This window comes from Ambystoma mexicanum, chromosome 13 (genome assembly GCF_040938575.1).
Source record: "Ambystoma mexicanum isolate Mex_15411 chromosome 13, UKY_AmexF1_1, whole genome shotgun sequence".
Taxonomy (NCBI): domain Eukaryota; kingdom Metazoa; phylum Chordata; class Amphibia; order Caudata; family Ambystomatidae; genus Ambystoma; species Ambystoma mexicanum.
The window spans coordinates 205,012,723-205,035,368 of record NC_090938.1 but is presented as its reverse complement, the minus strand read 5'-3'; the positions used below and the strand labels follow the sequence as shown (position 1 = coordinate 205,035,368).

The window sequence follows — 22,646 nt, the reverse complement described above, 5'->3', positions numbered from 1 at the left end:
TGTTGCTTTGGGCATCTAGCAAAACATGGCCACAAAGCTTCACTAAAACAATTCCAATATTGTTGTCAGGAGGTCGCCTATTTAGGCTACCTCCTGTCAAAGGAGGGAAGACGGTTGACACCTGAACGAATAAAGACTATTTCTGGCATGTCTGTCCCAAATTTGCAGAGGGAAGTTAGAGCCTTGATAGGTATGGCTTCTTATTGTAGATTGTGAATCCCTAACTTTTCGTTAACGATTAAACCAATGCTGGCTTTGACAAAGAAGGGCATTTCTTTGCCATTGCCATGGACTTTGGAACACCAGACAGCATTTGATTTGCTCAAATCAGCGCTGTGTTCAGCGCCGGTTTTAGGAACTCCGTATTATGACAAGGCCTTTGTATTGTTTGTGCATGAACGTGATGGATGTGCATCTGGCTGTATTAACGCAGGAGCATGGAGGGAAGAATAGGCAGTGCGGTTACTATTCCTCCGCCCTTGATCCTGTAGCATGCGCTTTGCCAAGATGTTTGTGCGCTGTTGCTGCTGCTGCTGCGTCTGTAAAACAGAGTGAGGGAATGGTCCTGAGTCATGCGTTAACCCTAATGGTACCTCACTCTGTAGATATTTTATTGAATAGAACTCAAACGCAACACCTCACTTCTGCACGATTGACAAGATACAAACTAATCTTTTTTGCCCCCCACATTCAAATTTAGAGGTGTTGTTTATTAAATCCGGCTGAACTTTTACCTGTCTCACAAAATACTGTTGATGGTGACGATACGTCACACGATTGCCTTTATATGACAGAACAAGAGACTAAAGGCAGAATCGATCTGAAAGACACGCCTTTGAATAGTCCACAAGGAGAGCTATTTTGTGATGGCTCTTGTTTTAAACTTCCAGACGGTACATCCACGGCTGCTTATGCTGTTACTACTTTAAACGCAATTGTGGAAACTAAAAGAATTATGCATAACTCTGCGCAGGCTGCAGAAATTATAGCGTTAACTCGAGCTTGTGAACTTTCTGAAGGGCTTTCAGTGAATATATATACCGATAGTCAGTATGCTTTTGGGATGGCCCACAATTTCGGTAGACTTTGTAAAGAATGAGGTTTCTTAACCTCGCACGGAACGAAAATCCAGCACTGCACTTTAATAGTGTGATTACTTTCAGCACTCGCACTCCCTGTTCAGTTAGCTATCATAAAATGTTCAGCACATTAAAAGGTTACAGATGATGTCGGAAAAGGGAATGCTTTTGCTGATCAGATAGCTAAGCAAACTGCCACTGATTTCAGTTCAGAAATGTATGCTGTAAAAGAAATTGTAAACGTTTGCACTTTGGGTGAAAGTATCAATGCTGTAAAAGATATTCAAGCAGATGCTACCATAGAGGAAACTAAGAGATGGATTGAGGGTGCAGGGAGATTGGATGATGATGGGTGTTGGGTAGACAATATTGAAGGGAAATGGTTACTCCCTGACGCCTACATTACAATGAAGATTATTATGGCTCATGGTCTGACACATGTTTGTGCGCGAAAATTGGCAAAAATGCTACACAGTGTATGGGCCAATGATAAGATTTTCAAAACTGCGGAGCATTTTGTCCAAAGCTGCATGGTCTGCTTGCAGCACAATGTTGGAAAAGGTACCTCGACTCCTAGAGGAAGTTTCGCTCCACTTTCTGTCCCGTTTGAGGTTATATTCACTTTGATTTCATTGAAATGGAATGTTGTAACAATCTTAAATATGTATTGTTTGTTATTTGTGCCTTTAGTAAGTGGGTTGAGGCTTTCCCGGTTAGAGATGCAATGGCCATAACCACGGCAAAAACTCCGTTGAAAGAGTTTTTTCCTAGGTCCAGGCTGCCGAGAGTCATCTGGTCAGATAAGGGGCCACACTTTATTGCCAGTGTAATCCTACAAATTTGCAAAGGATTACAGATTGACAAGCGGTTCCATTCAGCCAGACATGTCCAAAGTGCCGGATTAGTGGAAAGGCACAACGGCATTATAAAGAACAAACTCGCTAAGACGTGTGCTGGCACTAAGCTAAAATGGCCGGACGCCTTACCGATCGTGTTACTGTCGATGAGAACAACCCCTCAATCTAAGACTGGGCTCTCTCTCTTTGAGCTGGTAATGGGGAGACCTGCTAATATTTGGGGTATGCCAAAAAGTCACTCATTGCGGGACATAGAAAATGTGCTTCTTTCAGATTACTGTAACTAGTTGACTAAAAATCTGTTTTCAATTTATCACCAGGTGCGAGAGGCATTACCTGTGCGCTACGAGGGTCCTGGTCACAGTCTACGACCCGGGGACTGGATCCTCACAAAGGTTTTTGAGAGGTCGTCTTGCCTTGCACATCGGTGGAGGGGTCCCTACCAAGTCCTGCTAGTCACTCAGACTGCTGTGCGGGTAGCGGGTCGTAAAAACTGGATTCATGCAACGCACACTAAACGGATCCCACAGCCCGTGCCATACGATACAGAAGACACAGAATCCCTTCCCACTGTTGTAACTAGTGTACCTGCAACAACAAACAAGTGAGAATCGGAGACCCCTTCAGAATCCGCAAGGCCAGACAAAACAGCCATCTTGTCTCCGCACTCCCCAACAGTGGAACAACCGGATCAATCCTTTTCTGATCCCATTTCCGTCCATTCGCCACTTCCAGGAGGAAGTGACGACACTTTGTCCTCACCAGAAACTGCAAAATATAATTTGCGCCCAAGGAAGTAAATGTACAGCATGGTCTGACTGTGCGATTGAGAAAATCATTTGAGGGCTTGCCTTTTGGCCCGACTGTACGGGAAGATTCTGTTGGCTAAGGGTTGTGGGAAAGACATTAAGAAGACGCACGACTAGAGTCACCAGCAAACGAACAATTGGTGTTTTTTCGGTTGAAGACGACAATGCCTGCACCCGCTACCGCTCGTACCGAACTTTTAGATAAACATTTGAATAGCAGAGACAATGATCAAGCATGTAAGGGGAGCCCCAAAGTGTATTGTTGCTTTTTTGTGATAATTACTGTATTTTTAGTAACTGTTGGGTTTTGGGTTATGGTATCTGGAGGAAGCATATCTGTTAGAGGACCTTTTACCTATTGAAAATGTATCTGTTATTCCCACTCCTTCTGTGCAATTGCATTCTTTGTCGCCTAGAGATTCTTTACATAGACGGAACTATCAGAATAACACTCTTTTGTTAATAATGAATGCCACTCATGCAATTTTTAGTAAGAACAATTGCTGGATCTGCTCACATCTACCACAACATGGGGATAAGGGGCTAGGTAGGTATATTTATCCCTTACCTTTGACAACTGCCTGTTACGCTTCTCTTAGAGCACTATTTTTTGGTCGAAGGAATGACAGCATCTCAGGGAACTTTGATGGTACAAATTTAAATAGTTTTGAAAAGAATGTTTTGATGCCCCTGGGATGCTCGCTTTGTGCAAATAGAAGTAAGCCAAACGTTGGTTCTGTTAGGCCCTCTGATAGATTGTCTAGTCCCTTTTAGTCTTTAATATCTTTCAAAATGGCTCCTACAGGCAATAAGGATGCCACACCTCCATCTTATTCTGTTAATCATAGCCCCGATTCAGTATTCTTCTGCATACAGAGGAATGGAACACGGTCAATGGGTAATTTTAGAAAGTGCGCCAACATTGCGAATTTGACTAGTAAAAACAGACCTCTGTACGTAGGCGAACCTGTCTATTTTGTTTGCAGTAATGTGGCATTTCCATGGTTGCCCAGGGATTGGCAAGAAACCTGTTATTTAGGGATTCTACTATCTGGGGTATTTATTGCCAGTACTGTAGAAATTTCGAAGACTCGTCCACGACGAGGTGTAAAAGGGGATACTACAGCGCAAACTCTAGGAGATATTATGAAATCCTTTGTGCCATTCTTTGGGCAAATTATGAATTCAGAAGATATCAGGGGACTAGCGAGAGTATTGGAGAGAACCATCAGCCGGACCACTGACATACTCTATAATATGACGTTAGAGCAGAGAGCGATAAGATTAGTGGCTCTACAGAACCGGATGGCATTAGATGTCATCCTGGCAGAGCGAGAAGGAGTATGTAAATTAGTGGGGTCCGCTTGCTGCGTTTACGTACCAGACTCCTCTCCGACGATATTTAGGGCTATCCAAAATCTACATGTTCTTAGTTCAGAAGTACATGTTCCTGAGGGAAACTGGGAAGTTAGTACATGTTTTTGGGACCTCCTACGGTCATGGGGATGGAAGTTGTTTTCGGCCCTGCTGATTATCTTGGGAAGTTTTCTGTTTCTTTGCTGTTGCATACAGTGTCTCCCTGGTATATCCTCAGTATTGGGGGATGTTGCGCGCAAGCAACAAGTGTATTAGTGCATAAAATATATGGCCCAGAGAAGGTTCCCAAAGAGTATGTGTTAAAAGAAACTCTGGTGTCAGATCTAATGGCAATAGATATGTCAGACAATGATTCAGGGTGTATGGACGATGACGTATGGAGTTACTTGCAAGGAGATCAGAAGTAGTGTTAGCACTTGGCATAGGCCAAAAGGAGGGTTTGTCAAACTGGATATTAAATTATGCCTCCTATTGTAACGATTGTATGTATATTGGCCCACGCCAAGTTGCTTGAAATTGTACGCGAATAACTCTCTACGACAAGGTCTTGACCTTAGAAATTGATGTAAGCCGCCATCTTGAATCAAACCTCCATTTTAGGTTTGAACCGCCATTTTGGGGTTTTGTACAAAATCACCCTGTAATCTAAAATGGCCGTCTCGTGTGCTCTTGTTCTTGCCTTAACCTCTTCAACCTCTGTAGGAGAGTTAATGTCCAACCTGCCTTCAGGATACATGTTAGTGTCATGTAGACCTTGTCCTTTGTTGACCTCGGGAGCAGGGGATTACTTGAATCAGCAATGTTAAACTACAAGTATACAAGAACAGTAACGCTATCTGAATATAAAATGCGAAACATTTGTTTGATCTGTATTAAAACAATACGTAAAGAGTGTAACGTTAAATTAAAGAATAATGGAGTGTGTTAGTAAATGTATTCAAAAGTAAAACGCATGCACGGGATATGTAAATTAGGAAAGTGAACCTGGCGCGACCCTAGCCCAATGTATTATTAACTTGTAAGAGGCTGGACATCATTTTTACAAATTGTATAAATACGTCGATGTCCAGCTAGCAAATCCTGTTCACGGCTCACATTGAACCCTGCTGGTGGTCTCTGTGATGTATTGACGGCCAAATAGCTATTTGTGTACTTTGTTGAATACTGTTCAGTTTTGTAATAAAGATTCTGGGAATCTTTACAAGCCTGTGTCGGTGCATTTTCCTTTGCTTGGTGTAACAGCCGTAATATTGTATTTTTTCTGATTCCACAGTAGGTCTCCTCAGCAGTTCGAAGGTAATGTCTGATCCGGATGGTATCTCCCTCCCACGGTATTCCTTTTTTTCTTTTACAAGAGTGATAGTTGGGGATTTTTTTCAGATTCTCTACTAATTTCCCTGCCAGTTATTGACCAAATATCAGCCAATCAACTTGCAGCATTAAAATACGGAATGACAACCTGATTTACAATAAAGCGTTATTAAACGTTATGTGGCACTTCATCATGAGTTAATGTACTGTTGCCCTCAAGTTAGAGGTCTTGACCCGAAGGCATGGGACTGCAATGAAGGGAGTGGTCAATTATCACGTAACAAGGCCCTACACAATTTTCGTTAATGCTATTAGAACAAGCTTCCACTGCTGCCTACAGTTTAAGATGTTTGTTTTTTATTATTGTACAATGTAGAGAATGTTGGTTTAAAGTGGGCATAGTGTGACATTATAATGAGCCCCTCGAAACGATCTGAGCAACAGCTGTCAAATTCTGATCGACTGACCATTATTGCATGACGTGCCTCGAAATTATGAACGGTAGGCCATTATCACCTGTTAGAACCCTCAGTCAAAACATTCTGATGATCTTTAACTACACCTGGAACAAGATGTCCACAGTTTGTCTCAATCTTTGCCTTAATATCTTCTTTCTTTCCACCCTAGTGTGTGTGCTCTACACCCAAGGGATCGAGACGAAACAATGGCGGGAGGTAGGTGTCCTTTTTATGTTGTGATGCATCAATGTTAACATCTAAAAATGACATATTTAGACATGAACATTTCAAATGCAGGCTGGCTGAGGCATACTGACCATCAGTGACATGAAGATTTCTGGAAAGGGCCTGTGACCACCAGGTTAAGGACTTGTACGTCCAGTACTAGACCAGCGCCTGACCTGGGACTGCCTGAGTCCCAGCTCTGCAGTCTCCTTTAGACTCCAGACAGCTGGAAGAAGTCTCAATTTATCTGCAGGCCATCCATCTTTCCACCGCAACGAATCTTCTTGGAATGTTACCTAGCAAGAGAGTACTGCTTTAATTTTCAAAATGCATGGGTTTGCTCATAAAGGGTCATGTGAGATAAGAGTTGGTTCCGGTGTTTATTTTTGAAATACACACGAGCATGGCAACACGATGGTGTGGCGAAGACCGTGGCACGGTAGGACAAGATTGGAATCCTTTCATGGAAAATCAATGTAAATTTTTGTGCAGAAAAGGCTGCCTATTCTAAATTTTGCATATGTAGAATGTCCATTTTCGGTCTAAAAGCAGTTGGGGTGTGTGTGTGTGTGTATATTTATATATTCACTGACAAAAAGTTGTTAAAGGGACATCATGGTTAAGTTGCACTAATAGAAACCTATGAAATTCAATGTAAAAATGTTGTTAAAGGGACGCTATAGTTACAAGTAAAAACGAAAAACCTCAGAAATGTGCCAGTATGGTAAGGTAAGCGTCCATAACTTGCGCCACCACCGTGCGCTGCTAAGACTAACACCCTCTGGAGGATATCTTACCTTGAGCAGAGAGGGGTTCACCCAATAAAATGTTCTTTCTTGGTCCTGAGGAAGGCGTAACTTCAATTCGCAATACTGCCGAAACGTACAGCACCATTTGATTGTTTAAGCACACATCAGAGAGGCTGTGCATCTCCTGTGAACCATATTGAGCTCTACGTAGACCCCTGAGCCCATGAATCAGCTCATGAGACAGCACTAGTAGTGATATAGATTGGTTATGTTTAGTTAGACATAGAGGTAATGTTTTGTACTTGACACGCTACCTTGGAGATTTGGGTCTTTGCATAGGAGTCCTACCGGTGGCATTGAACGTCATCAAGTATGATGAGAACAGTCATCTCACCTTGTGGGCTTTGATATGCATGTGTTTTTATGTGGAATTTTGCTGTGCATTGTACTCAACGTAGTTGGGTCATTAAATATTGCATCAATATAAACACTTGTGATTCACATTGACAGTGATATATATATATATATATGCCTACAATGTATGCTTATATGTTTTAAAAGTGTAAGAATGAATGTAGAATAAAATATAATCTTGCCATGTGCAAGGCGACTATTAATAATACATCCAGAGAGGTGGTGCTATTTTCTTACCCTAGCTTTTGATCTCAATAACTAGGACGTGATATGGAAAAATAGGAATTGATTTCCGTTTAGAAATGTCTTTCCTGTCAGGAAATGTTTGTGTTTTTCAAGTATGCATTAGACATCCAAGACTGCATCAGTGAGAGGCAGTTTCTGAGCCTATGGATGACCTTAATGGAGTCAATCTTGTGATATAGCATTGTATCATCGGCTTATTGGTGGATATGGATGTTGTGTGTGGCTAGGAGGGCTCCCATAGCTCCATGTATAGATTGGATATCACCAGGGAGGGAATGGAACGCTCCGGGACTCCGCAGGTGAAAGGTAGCATTTGCGATTTAGAGGAGTCAATCTGAAGCAACTGTTGGTAGTTAGCGATGTAGGACTTGAGCAGCATAGGGCAAGGCTGCTGAAACCCATGCGCTGATGTAGGGGGTCTGTGAGCGCTGGGCGGTCTACTGTGTCAATGTTGCTGAGAGGTTGAGTAGAGCCAGAAGGCAGGGGTGGCCATCACCAAGGATGTTGAGGGTGTCATCGATAACCAGTATGGTTGCTGTCTCTGTGCTCCTTCAACCGTATTGGTAGGTTTGGAGGAAATTGTTGGTGTCGATGTGTTGCTGCAGTAGCACACATACCGCTTTCTCAATGATCTTACCTAGGAGGGGAAGATGGATGATAATTACCTAAGTTGTCGGGATCCAGAGTAGGTTTCTTTATTAGAGGAAGGATTTGTCCTGTCCTTAGCATCGATGGGAAGGTGGCTTGAGTTAGGGAGCTGTTGATAATCTCCAGGTAGGCAAGGAGAGCTTCTGCGTGGATGGTCTTAAGGATGGATGCTGGGAGGATGTCCTCTGTCTATGCAGCTTCTCAAACACAGTTAGAAACACTCTTGTAGATGGAAATTGACTGTAGCAAAATGCAAACATGGGGACCGCTTGTAACATTTCACATGCATGCATTTCTGGGTTGCTCAGCATATGCCAACACTCACTGAATCATTTTTTGGACACCCCCCTTCCACAACAGAAGCTCCCTTCTCTCTTAGCAATGTTATGTACACTTCAGCATTTGCCTGGAAACATAGGGCTATCTATAACATTGACATTTGTTGGATGCTTTGGCAGGCTTTCAGGCCCTCAGTTTGCTTGTGATATCTACCCCTTTCTCATGACACATAACACACATTCAAATTCGATATGTTCATATTCCCTGTTTATTTTGACCTCTGTTTCACACCTCTTTGTTCATTGTAATTACTTTGCAATCCATGCTCACCTAATTCAGCGAGGAAGCTCAGTTTGCATGGGAGTTGCCTTCAATACATGGGCCATCCAGCTCCAGCAACCCCAGCTTCCTTCACCGTCCAAATCCTGAAACAGAATGCACACTGCCAAACAATCAGTGAGCCCCGGCCTCTGATTTTCCTTCTCTTTTGCTCTCCCCTCTCTCACAATCTTTCTCTCAACAGCCTCTCCCTTCCTTCTTCCATTCCTGTTTAAATGCCCTTCCTGCAGTCCATCCCCCGGTTTATGCCTTCATACAGAAAGCATATCATTCCACCACCCATATCATACCTCCTTTTCATGAAATCATCCATCAATCATACCTCCTCTGCCATGTCAACTCCCAGTGGTTTTCCAGAGGGCTCTCTGCTCCTTCCAGGTCACCTTTGTACAGTGTTGAGCAGCATTGCTTCCCCCAACCCGGATGGATATTTATACCACTGACATTCTAATTTCCTGTGCTTCCAGTTCACACACAATGGGCTGCTTTAGGCAGAATGGTTCTGCAATTTCACTGTGCTCAGAGCCTCACATCCTCACTGTGGACTGTTTTGCAATTTGAGCATTTTATTTTCTAAGCCATCATCCATAGTCTGCACCTACAGTTTGCACCGTGGACTATGGCCTAATCCTATACTAATTACTAATTATAATAATTGGGTTAAGTTTAGTGAGTTAGGTATGTTAGGTAGGTCAATAACATTAATGGTTAGTCCCGGCCATACTACACTACACAGTCATGCTAGGCTATGCTACTCTATGAATCAATCCAAGCTATACTATGCTCGCACCCTTCTTTGTGTTTGTAGGATTCTTACCAGTGCCTCACATCAGAGCCAAACCACACACTGGCTGCAACACCATCATCATTTGTACACTGGCACACACTTTCTATATATGTCACACTAAAATTCTTGCAATAGCTGAAAATCACACTACTTGGTCCTACAATGCAATGCACCATTGTAGATATAGCTATAATTTTGGGAGAAGCAGGCCCCCATTCCCCTCATATATTTTAAAAACTACTTGACAGAATAACCCCAGACCCCTCCCAGAAAGCAAGTCAATGCTTCGTGCCCAAGTTGTTTCTTTTTTGGTCTAATGCTGTCCAGCGTTTTTGCGCTTTGCTGCCCACAACCATGTGGCTTTTTCTCTGTGCGACACAATTAATTGGAATAGACTGAAAACAGTGTTTTTTCCTTTCTTGATAACTTTTTCAATTTTTGAAAAATCTTTCCCAAGATTTCCAGTTGGGGGAAAGGGGGTTAGAGGGTGGAGGGGGTGCCACACTTTGTGTTTGGAAAATGGAATCCAAATCCATCCACCAAATCAAAAAATGATTAGCTATTCAATTTTCGGGATACCTATGGATTAAGGTACACACCTTAACTATGTTGCGGCCACCGCTGCACTACAATATATTACCCTGAAGGGCTGAAAACACCATGCAGCCCTTTGTATGAAATCTGCAAGATGTGGGGGGGGGGGGGGCGTGCCGGCAGTCCCTTTGAAGCCTGTCAAGCGTCTGCCGTCAGTAAAATAAGTAACATTCAGGTAATTTACTGTTATTTGTAATGATTAAGGGCCCTAGGCAGTAAGCATTGCAATATTATTTTATGAGAATTATGCAAATGGGTGGTTGGAAAAGCAACAGGGAGTTATTTTTTGTTAGTAATGTTGCAATATTCCTTTAGCAAAACCACAATGCTGCAGATTGTGTGACTCGTGTGCGTTATAAAACCACCATGCAAAGAGTAAGCTAGATGTGCTCAAATTTGGTCGAAGGCAAAATCATTGGTATGAATATTTTTATTAAAAGTCGAATGAGTTGACAACTGCGCCCATGACTGCCAATCACCTTAATCCATTCCAGCTTTTTCCATGCAACCTCAGTTTGTTTTGTGTCCCATCCTGCTGGGTTCTCTTGGCTAGATAAGATGGACTATCTTAAGTTGATTATAGGAATATTGAATCTGGTAGCAGCGATTAAAAGAGTTCATCATAATTTGTACATCTTAGTGAAGTAGCACAATTTATTTTTTTATTCATAATTAAAGTGACAGTGCCTTTAGATTATGGATGTAGTGAGTGCCATCAGAGACCTTGCACCAACCACGAGAGCAAGAGTCTTTCTTCCATCATTGTCATAACCAGGGTATCACAATAGCTTCAAATGAGAGTAGGCCCAGTGATGAAGAGGTCATCAGCAGGAGATGATCTGGAGAGCACGTGCTTGTTGGCGGGAGAAGGTGGAGTTCAGGAAATGTCAGAACCTGCAGAGCTACTTGTGGACCAATAGGAATCTAAAATACTGCATGCACAGAGCAGAGCAATACTAGCGAAATTGTCGTCCAGTCATGTGACCAAAGCAGGGAGCAGTATTAAACTAGCGGAGATACAAACCTAGGCAGTGGATTGAAAAGACATGAAACTGCCAACTGGGTGTTAGTGGGAATGAGACACGTACTCGGGCAAAACCTCTCAGCATTGAGCCTGTGTGTGATATGATATGATAGGGCATTTATAACGCGCCTATACACAAGTGTTTTAAGGCGCGACGAGGCAAGGGAGGGGAACAGAGGGAGGGCAGAGACAATGATCTTACTAGGCGAAGTGACATTGAGATCGCGAAGTGCAGGGGAGAGGGGAGGGGGAAAGTGCTGGCGGGGAGGAGAGGAAAGTGCTGAACACGGGATCAACAACAACAGGAAGGAAAAAGGTCACAGAAAGTTTACAGCTGACAAGCTATAATGGTGTGTGCTCACAGGAAATCTGCACCAATAGTGTAGCTCCTTAAATGTACGAATTAGGTCAAAACAAATTACAGGAGCCTATGTAACAATGTAAAAAACTATTTTATTTTCATTGATGCCAATCAACAATAAAAACAGGAAAACATGTTTTTGGCCAATGCATTTTCGGTAAAGCAATTCCCTTCATCAGGACACATCTGGAACAAATGAGAACATATGAAGCAACCGAAGAAAGTAAAAAAAAAAATAAAAAAAACAGAATTCAAAATGACACACCTTAACAAAACCCTAACAAAGGTATTGGGCAAATATAAAAAAATGGAAGAAATACACAAATCTAGAAGATACAACGAGCGCACAAATGTGCGTGGTGGAGCAAAACATCTGTCTCAGATGGTCTATGTGACTGATCCAAAAAAGCGTTTCAGTGAACACAAAATATACCAAACCACAACATATGATAAAGAAGAAGACTCATTGGTCTTTTTGGAAATCCGTTGAAATACCCGTCTTAATAGCAAGTGATGCCTCTGTGAGAAGAAAGACAAGAGAAACATGTTTGATCTGGAGGTAAAGGACCCTTAATAGCAGTACATAAGAGGCTAAACACAAATGTGCTGGTGGTACTTGATTCATACCTGCAAAGGTACACAAGGCATCAAAGAGGCTGTAGGAAAAATAAAGCAGAGCAAGAGGAAGAAGCAAAGGGACCATGGCCTTATACTCAGAGAAGGTACATAGTAGCACAATGCAGGGTTTGGGTTTATTTGACTTAAAACATTTGACCTAATCGCATTTGAACAAATTTATTTGTTTTTTTGTCTAAAATGCAGGGGGAGACACCTCGAACCCCCCCACTTCTCCTCAACCTAATCTATACCCTTACCCACCCCATATATATAATTAGATTAGACTGAAAAAAGGTCAAAGAAATTCAATCAAATGTTTTAGGTCAAAGACCAAGGGCAAGAGCACTAAATAGAGAATGAAAGTGAAACTGAATGATATGATAGACACAATGGGTTATTTATAACGCACTTAATGCCCGGAGGTTTCTAAACATGGACCCGGGGATCGAACCTGCGTTGCTCTATGTCGTATTGCTTCCAAGGCGAGCACGTAGCCCCTGAGCTATCCTCCCGAGAAGAAAGAGAGAAAGGGAGAGGGGAGCGAGTAAGAGGGGCAGGAGAGAGGACAAGCGAAAAGGAGAGGGGGAGAAAGTGAGAGGGACAGGAGAGAGGAAGAGAGAAAAGGAGATGGGAGAAACTGAGAGGACAGGAGAAGGGAATAGAGAAAAGGAGAGGGGGGAGAGAGTGTGAGACATGAGAGGAGAAGAGAGAAAGGGAGCATGTTATTTCATTAAAGAGACTGATTGCCAAATAAAGCCCCATTCCGCGCTGTATATGGCAAGCAGTCTATTGAATAAAACTAAAGCAGTCCAGCACCTACCCAATAGAACAGTGTTGTGCTTTGTCATAGGTGCTGGATTTCTTGTGTTTCATTTAATATACTGCTTGCCACATCAAATGCTGCTACAGGCTTTATGTGACAAGCAGTCTATTGAATGAAACAAAAAAATGCCCCCACTTACTGAATAGCACCGTAGGTTGCGACACTGACTGATCCCCAGTCTCAGGTTAGGATCCCCAGCATGGGGAAAGAAAACACATTATCCATCTTTGCTGTTGGGAGTGGTGGGTGATTACATTTAACATGCATTTAAATAGCCACCATAAGTGTGTCATTGTCCCCCACAGCATGCAGTTTTATGCACTCTCCTTTTTGGAGGCCACCTAAAACTGCATATTGTGGGGACATTCCAACCCAGGCGTTAAGGGTTTAACGGCGCCGTCAGCTCCGTTAACCCTTAACGCCTGATTTCCACCTTAACGCCTGCTTTTAGCAGGCGTTAAGTACCAAGGCGCTAAGCGTCCTTGGCGCTAATGACGGCACCGTAATTTACGGTGCCGTAATTAGCGCCTTCCCCACTCCCATTATGCCCTATGGGGCAAAAATGGGAATGGGGAAGGGTAAATGGGGATTGGGGATTTACCGCCCCACTCACCTTGGGTTGGAATGAGGGCCATTGACACACTAATGGCGGTCATTTGAATGCATTTTCTTTCAGCTCCTTATACTACTTTCATGACATGCACAACACACTCCAGGCCACACCCTTCAGTTAGACCACACCCCCTTATTAAAGCCCCCCCCCCTTCGATTTCTCACCCTACTTAAAGCACTGAGCCTGTGAAGGGACCTCGCCGGCGGGCTCTGACGCCGCGGTTCCAGTGAATGGAGGAAGTGCAGGCACTTGGGAATGCGTTTCTACATCAGTGAAATAACAGGCTCTGACACTAGGCTCGGATCCAGGCAGAGCATTTCAGGGAGCCCCACTTCTGACAAAAAGGCAGGGAAATTGATCAGGATCGCAGCTAAAAACGAGGGCGAGCATTAGACAGCTGCTTAAGTCTCTGACAGGTGATTATGAAAGAAAACAAGAATTAACCTGAGGCGGGACATGGCAGGTTGCAGGCGTGTGGGTTGAAAAGTCCATGCACACGCGAGCAGCCAGCTTCCAGCACAGAACCGGGGGAGGGGTATATACATGCATGCACACCGCATTCCACACTAGAGGGAGACTCATTACCCATCTTCCGCAAATCCCTCACAACCACTCGGTTCAACTATACCCTCCGACCCATCACACAGTGTTTATGGTACCTAAGTTGATTGCATCCTATGAAATCGCCAAGATGATATGGTACCTAAGTTGATTGCATCCTATGAAACCTCTAAAATGTAATGCAGCTTTTGACTCCTTTGCAATCTCTAAGATGTATGTTAACCTGTGTTGCCATGTAACCACCAAGCATTCTTTACACCCTGTAACCAGCAAGCATTCTTTACACCCTGTAACTAGCAAGCATTCTTTACACCCTGTAACCAGCAAGCATTCTTTACACCCTGTAACCAGCAAGCATTCTTTACACCCTGTAACCAGCAAGCATTCTTTACACCCTGTAACCAGCAAGATTCTTTACACCCTGTAACCAGCAAGCATTCTTTACACCCTGTAACCAGCAAGCATTCTTTACACCCTGTAACCACCAAGCATTCTTTACACCCTGTAACCAGCAAGCATTCTTTACACCCTGTAACTAGCAAGATTCTTTGTAACAGCGCTACGATTCCCCAGGGCTGCTGTGCGCTTTAAAAATGCTAATAAATAAATAGAGAGCCATTGTGCCCAAATGCGGGACTGGGGGGAGTGTGACACGCTCATTTTGCGCATTACAATTTTAGCGGGTGAACCACGGACGGGGTACACTCACTTCGGACCCGGGCATACAATTATCTCGGGTACCAATGAAAAAGTGGCCCACAGTTGCAAATGGCAATTCATTTCTTTTTTGACAAACTGTTTGACTAGTACCCAAGGGGGAATTTTTTGATAAAATGTGATGCACATTGTGCAATTTAAATTTAAAGAATATTTATTCAGCAGCAATGGTCAACCCTACTAGCCACACAGTGAAGTAACTCATCAAAATGGCCCACATTGGCCCAAAAGGTGGGCCACTTTCACCTAAAAAACTGGCCCACACTGGCATTTTTCGTTTTTGTTTGGGCATTGCCCTATTTCCCTATAGGCCAGTCCCAGCCTGGGTACACCATATATTGTGCCAAAATGTGAAATGTGCAGACTATGTCATTGGACGAAAAATAGAATTCAAGCCCTATTCAGCCAGGTGCTTGTTGCATTTGATTTCCCAAACATCTCTGCCCCCCCATCCACCGTCTTCCTACGCCAGCTCCTAAGTGTCCCCCACCAGGAGCCACTGGGGCTTGGAAGCAGATCCCATTCCTGAGGAGTGGGCCGCCGCTGTGCCATGTTTCACACTGAAGTCTATTGAAAGCCCATTATCTGCCAATTTCTGATCCGCTGAACGCCAATTAAATGCTCGCTCGAGACAACTCGGATGCCGCCAGATACGGTCCTGCATTCTGATATAAGGATGATGCCCCTGAAGCACCCCCACTGCTTCGGGGTTCTCAAAGATGCCCCCACGAGGGTCCAGAAAACGTCAGTGTTCTCAAGACACGCCTCCCAGTATCAAGGTGACCAGCATACCTCTACCCAGGTGGAATCAGGATTTGTTATTTTGCAGGTGGGAGCTCATTGAAGTCTATGGTGCGGTATGGGGCTACCCATCCAGGGCCAGATTGGGCCATCATATTCACTCGGGTATAAAGTGGCCCACAGTTGCAGATGGCATTTCGTTCCTTTTGTGACACTGTTTGAATAGGACCCAAGGGTGAGTTTTTTGACAAAATATGATGCAAATTGTGCATTTTAAAGAATATTTATTCAGCAACACCTGTCAAAATCACTAGCCGCATAGTGAAGCAACTCCATCATACTGGCATTGGCTAAAAAAGTGGCCCACTTTGACCAATAAAACTGGCCCACACCAGCATTTTGCATTTTTGGTTTGGCCAGGGGCCTATTGCCTTATAGACCAGTCCGAGCCTATACCCTTCTGAGTCCAGGGCGTGTGACACTCAAAAATGCGGATGAGTTGAGTTGAGAGGCATGGGTCAAATTTGACCGAGCATCGTCAAACACAAAAGTTTTGTGTGAAGATCTGCCACCCGGCCATACGATGGCAACAGCTAGAAAATGATATGCATACCTTGGCATCTGATAGCAGTGCCTTCGGAAATGCCTATACAAAAAGTCAACACACATGTTGCTTTGCAGATACTTGTTTCTAACACCACTTCAGTGCAAGGAAGAGATGCAAGGGCCCACATATTGCTTAAAATTCAAGTGGCAGAAGGTACGCTTGGTTAAGAGATTTTTTTATCACACTACGGTCTGATATACAACTGTAATTAAACTGCAACATTTCAGAAGACTGCTTTTAGATAATGGCAGCCTTATAAAAGGGCATCGTTTCAATTTAGTGCATGATAGAACTAGCCTAAGGAGATCCCATCAAGGAGTTTTTTGAATGAGGAGGGGCCCGCAGGGGTGGGAATGGCAATAGGGACTAACATGACCAAGGCAGGTTAATGGGAGGGGAAACAAGCCAAACACCTCCACAGGCTCTGTGTCCCTCCTGGCATTCCATCAACCTCCTATCTGTTTGCATATGTAAATAGCTTGGGCTTCAGAGGTGTACAGAAGCACCACTTAATAGCTACAATAATAAATACAAATAGGGACAGTTCACTAGCATAGACGTAGGCCTACAATTTGGCAGTGGCAGTCAACACAAAAGTAGGACTACATCTCAGCAGTAGTGATCGACTGAAAAGAGAGGCTAAAATGACTTCCCACAAACATATTCATCAGCAATAAGTACAATTGGGAAATTCAATCAAAGCATCCTCAGACACATTGTATCACTGCGCAGAGTAGTGTTTGGCTTCTCCACACTCATTGCTTTTAATCTGTGCTAGGAATGGCAGGGTTCGCTGCACCTTTATTACTTCCACTTCTGCATCACGAGTCAGGACTGTCATACCATGCCCAGCTCTGGCCAGTGCCCAGGTTAGATTCTGTTCAAATTGATGGTAGACTTTGAGATCCACGATGACCGGTGCGGCGCTGCCAGGCTCGAGCCGGAGCAAGCAAGCAATCGATAATTGACGACGACTAGAAGAACGAGCTGATGCATGTGGTACATTGGGCAATGATGGCTCATGGGCAGAGGGAGCTGTGGTCCTGCTGGCTTCATGAAAAAGAGGGAAATTAGATGGCTTCCCTGGTTTTAAAGCCAGGATTCTTTCTGGAAATCCTATCCGGCCAATCTCTCTTGGCCTTGAGGCATCAGATGACATCACGTAATCCCGCGAGAGAAGTCCTGGTGAAAGTGTGAGCATGTGCACCACTGCTAATTCCAACACTCAAGCTCACTTCATCTTCTACCCTAAAAGCAGGAAGCAGTATTAAATAAAATGTTGAGACGTTGAGAAACAGGGTCAAAAACTGGAATGGCCCCCGCAAAATCTGGACCTCTGGTCAACCTACCCACTAGTGCCTCTGCCCTAAACAGCCTGAACATTATTCACTCTGATCTGCTTGCAGGGCAGGATCTCTCACCACATTACATGAGACTGTAGAGAGGCAGATGTACACATCATCTATAGAGTCCACTCCCTCACCTCCGTCATATTTGAAGAACAGCAAGAGAACACTGAATGACACCTGGTAACCTGGTATCATCCCAATATCCACATTAAAGGTATGATAAACGTTATGCACTCAGACAGCCGTTTCGAAATGTACCCTCGAACTGAGATGGTAGACATGAGTCTGCAGACACCACGGGACATAGAAGAACTGTAAGTGAAGTCTGATAGATGCAAAGTGATGTCATGAATAGAAGACACGTGGATCCAATGAAACGATGTACGAATATCTAGAGAATTTAGATGTGATTGAAGTAACAAAGTATATACATATGCGAATATGAAGAAAACCATATACACTTAGAAGATAAGTACTGAGAGATGCAGTCGATGTATATAGGCAGAAACGCAAGGTAGATCAAACAATGAAGAAGCTTGCTGGTGTAGGGAATTTTACACAAGTAAAGCAGCCATGTTGAGAAAACGGTATTGTATTATAGTAAGCAGGAAGCTTCGAGGAGGAACACCAAGGCTGCGGAGCTGACTGGCACTGGAATACAGATTCATGCAGAAAAAAGAATATTTCCTACAGACCCAGTTTCTGGTAGGCAGTACAGGTGTGGAACTGGGAGGGCAGGGACCTGGGCTTGAAATCAGAGGGTAGCCAGGTGACCAGTGCAGTATCAGACAGTAAATGAGCATGGGAGAGGAAGAGAGAAGGCAGAGGAAGGTCTTGAGGTGCTTCCTGAACCAGAGATGGTTCTCCTCAAATTTCAGAGAGGCAGGGAGGCTGTTCCATAAGGAGACCCCACCTGAAGAAAGAGATCTACCACAAACTCATTGCTTGGAGAAGCGACTGACTCTGAGGGAGTTGGAGGTGGAGGAGCGAAGATCTTGAGTAGGAAGGTATGTATGATGAGAGCGTTGTATTGAGGACCCAGGCCCCAGAAGGCCTTGTGGACAATGCAGAGGGTCTTGAACTTAATACTTGCAGCCACAGGGAGCCAATGCAGAGATTTCAGCACGGGAGAGATACAATCCCTGGGATTGAGGCCAAGGACAAGTCTTGCAGTCCTGTTCTGGATGAGTTGCAGAGGGCAGAGAGTAGAAGCAGGCAGATTTATCAAGAGGTTGTTTTAGTTGTCCAGCTTAGAGTGAATCAGAGATCTAGAGACAGTGAGCTTCTGGGGGAAGGAAAGGAAGAATACCACTGAGGAGGTGCAGTTGGTAGTTTGAATGCTTAGAGATGTCACTGATGTGAGGAGAAAGGGGGAGTGTGGCACACCACTCCAGGATAGCAGACATACAGTTAGCGATGAGAGAAGGAGAAGAGGTGGCAGAGGGGATCCTGAAAACGAGCTGATTGTCATCCCCAAAGCTCTGAAAGTTGGAGCAGAGAGCGAGAATGGGGTGGGCAAGTGGTACCAGGTATTGGTTGAACAGCCAGGAAGAGAGGTTAGACCCCTGGCGGACACCACAGGTAGAGAGTGAGATAGAGGAAAGGAAGGACCTAAGTTGACCTGGGAGGGCCGATCAGAGAAGAACGAGGTCAGCCAGGCCAGCGCCTGATCAGTGATACCCAGGTTATCACAGAGATGATTGAGTAAGATGAGGACAGAGGGGAGATTAGACTCAACATTAGAGGGCATGTCTTCACGAATGTTCAGCAGAGCAGTTTCTGTGCTTCTGGCTGCTCTGAAACTAGACTGATGGTCATGAAGACAACCAACCGATTCAGTGTGAAGATTAAGCTGGGAGATGGCCAGCTTTTCCTGGAGTTTTCCCAGGAAAGGAGTGATGGAGATCGGGCGATAGTTAGCGGGACAGGAGGGGTCGGCTGAGGTTTTCTTGAGAAGAGGGTGCACAAGAGAGTGCTTCAAGGGGGAAGCGAAGGCTCCAGTGGCAAAGGAGTGGTTGCATAAGTCAGCCAGGGCAGGAGCGAGGGTGATACTATAGTCCTTGATGGTTTTGGAAGAACAGAGAAGAACCTGTTTTGACGAGATTTTCATAGATCAGATTTGTCTAGAAACCTTGTCAGGGAAGAACAATCCATCCTGATTACCAAAGGGGTGAGACGGGGATGTGCAGTGGCACCAACAATATTTAACTTGTATTTAGCTGGCCTATGAAAGAAAGTTTGGTCTGGGAGGATATGCGCCTAACTGGCCTTTACAACAAAATGTACAGGTAGCAGGTACTCATGGAAAGTTAATCAAACCCCTGATGAAGCAAGTAACCAGTATAAATTATCGGGGCGTCCCGATTTCCACAACACATTATTCAAAAGGGGAGAATGGAGGCAAACATGTACGTATCTATTACTTTAATGAAAGTACTAAAACATAAGCTCTGAGCATACTCTCTACTGCCATTGATTGAGTTATAGAAATTAAAGATAATGGCAACAATATTATATGGCTATGATTTAATATTGTTCATGGACAGGGCTTTCCTTGATGACTAGAAAGTAACATTTGGAGAGTAGTCCTGAGCTTATCAAAGTCCACCCTGAACAGTGCAATCAGACTGGAACTGGGCCTGACCTTGTGGTGGGTGCAATACATAAAAAGATCTCTGTGTCTATTGACCAAAACAGGGGAAGGTGAGGAACATTCCTTGAGCTTGTATGTACAAGAACGTATGCGGAGCAGCTTAGAGGCAAGATCTTTCCTGCAAAACTGTTGTAAAACTTGTAAGATCTATTCGAACATGATCCAAGTGAGTAGCACCGATAGTGCTTTCATAATAAAAAGCAAAATAAAGAGATGGGATAGAAACACTGATTACGAGGACCTGTATAGGCTCCAACTATATAAAAGATATCAGCACCTACATATGTATCCCCTCAAACACAGTAAGATCCTACGTCCAAAAATTCCCTTCTAAAAAGCACAGAGACTTATACTTGAGATTTCATCTGAATGCTCTTCCGACAATGGAAGTACTAAGGCCGAAATTCTCAGAATCAAAGGAAATGCGAGGTTGCCGTGCATGTGTCCTATAGCCAAACAAATCCTGTTCCAACTGGTCCTGGGATGCCCGGTCTTTTGGGAGCAGAGAACTTGCTCACTAGGAAAGTTCATCCACTCGTCCTCCTGGGTTCTCTCAGACAATCTGTGGGCGAGGATTATGACGACCACTAATGAGAGTCTTATAGTCACCTTGGCAACACTGTTAGAACAGATATTCGAGGAATTGATTAAGAAAATGAAATGATGCAGGGAGAGGCAGACTGGAGAGTGATATTGGGGGACTAAATGCCTGCACAGATTGTTCTCTTTGAGCTGGCTCGCCCTGCATACATTCTGACAAGGGATATGGTTATTTGCTGGAACATGATGTAATTTCGCTTGGAACAGGAAAGCTATAGCACTTATAGAAAGCTTTCTACTGACACCATTGTGTGAGGTGATGAGAACTGTGAATGTAAACTGTGATATGTTGTATGATTTTGAATGTACCACCCATTGTATATTTGCTTGGATACTAGTTTTTGTTTAATGTTTTTATTTTTATTGAAGGGTAAAAAAAGTATTTATAAACTAAACACACTGTTTCTTTTAAATAAAAAATGAATGTTAATGACAAGGATCAGTGGAAGGAAAGATAGCTTGAAGGAGACTGGCAGAGACTAAGACTGAGCGGGCACCCGGGAGAAAGACGAAGGAAGAATAAGGGGACTGGGAGTCAGTGGGGATAAGGTGAAAGGGGTAGAGAAGAGAAATGAGAGACTGGGTTGTGAGTGCAAAGAAGGCAGCAAGAGAAGAAGGGGAGGTGTAGGCAGAGAAAGACAGAAGTAGAGTGAGACAGAGATGGAGAGAAAAAGAGAGACAGAGAGAGAGAGAGGTGGAAAAACAAAGAAAGAGAGACAGAGAGTGGAGGAAGAGGGAGAATAAGGAGGCAGTGGTGGATAAAGAAAGGGACTAATTTAAAGTGAGGAAGAAAAAACACAGTCAGGAAACAAGGTAAGTGACAGCGCAGGAGGAGTGAGTGTAAAACTATTAAAAAAAAGATGCACAGTTGAGAAAGGGACACAAGTACATTAAGGATGAGACAGCAAAATTACCTCATGATAGAATTACAATATGCAAAAATATGTTAAAGCATGACAAGAGATATCATGCCCTCAAAGGTGGAGACATTATAGCCTTCAACCCAGCTAGTCAAGTTCTTTAAAGAATCAGTCACATATGACACCCAAATACTTCCTTCTTTATTTTTGTACTCTCTAAACCTCTTCAAGTATTGGGCAGGAGTCTTCCCAAACTTATAAGATGAGAGTTTGCTTCAACATTGCAAAATCTACTCTTTCAGCTTTTGACGTTCCCGTAGTAGCACTGCAGCCAGAATGGGGTAGTCTGCTGAACAACCATGCAATCTTATCAGCATTCACAACCTCTTGAACTTCACATGCATACTCACATGCATTCAACCAGTCCATGTCATTCTTCTCATCATACACACTGAGCAGATCTTTAGGAAAGCTTGGATGAGAGGAGGACCCAGACCCATGTCCAGATCCCTTGGATCCATTTGAAACTTGAAGCTAGGCCAGTTCCAACTGGTGATCCCTGTCCTTCTGTTTACAATATCAAACCGTGCATCTTAACATTCGCTTCATTTCTATATTTGGTGCAGGCCAGAGACTTCCCAATTGTGTTTATCTTCTGAGTTCTCAGATCTTCTTCTCCGGTGTCCTCGGGCTCGTACTGGCCTATAGCTCAATAGGCCCATGGCCAAACCAAAAATGCTAAATGCTGCTGTGGGCCCGTTTTTTTGGTCAAAGTGGGACACTTTTTTGGCCAATGTGGGCCAGTTTGACGAGTTACTTCACTATGCAGTTAGTAGTTTTGACCAGTGTTGCTGAATAAATATTCTTTAAAATGCACAATTTGCATCACATTTTATAAAAAATGTGCCCTTGGGTACTATTCAGTGTCACAAAAGGAATGAATTGCC

At 43.7% G+C, this 22,646-nt stretch overlaps 1 protein-coding gene across 7 annotated transcripts in view; it reads left to right on the top strand.

The window, feature by feature from the left end:
• Nucleotides 1–22,646, top strand: part of LOC138521088 (copine-5) — a 1,203,840-nt gene that overhangs the window by 315,034 nt on the left and 866,160 nt on the right. For all 7 annotated transcript variants that reach the window (XM_069633646.1, XM_069633648.1, XM_069633647.1 and 4 more), the window contains one exon: nt 6,061–6,107. In XM_069633646.1, coding sequence (XP_069489747.1) covers nt 6,061–6,107 — 47 coding nt within the window. The remainder of the gene's footprint in view (nt 1–6,060; nt 6,108–22,646) is intronic.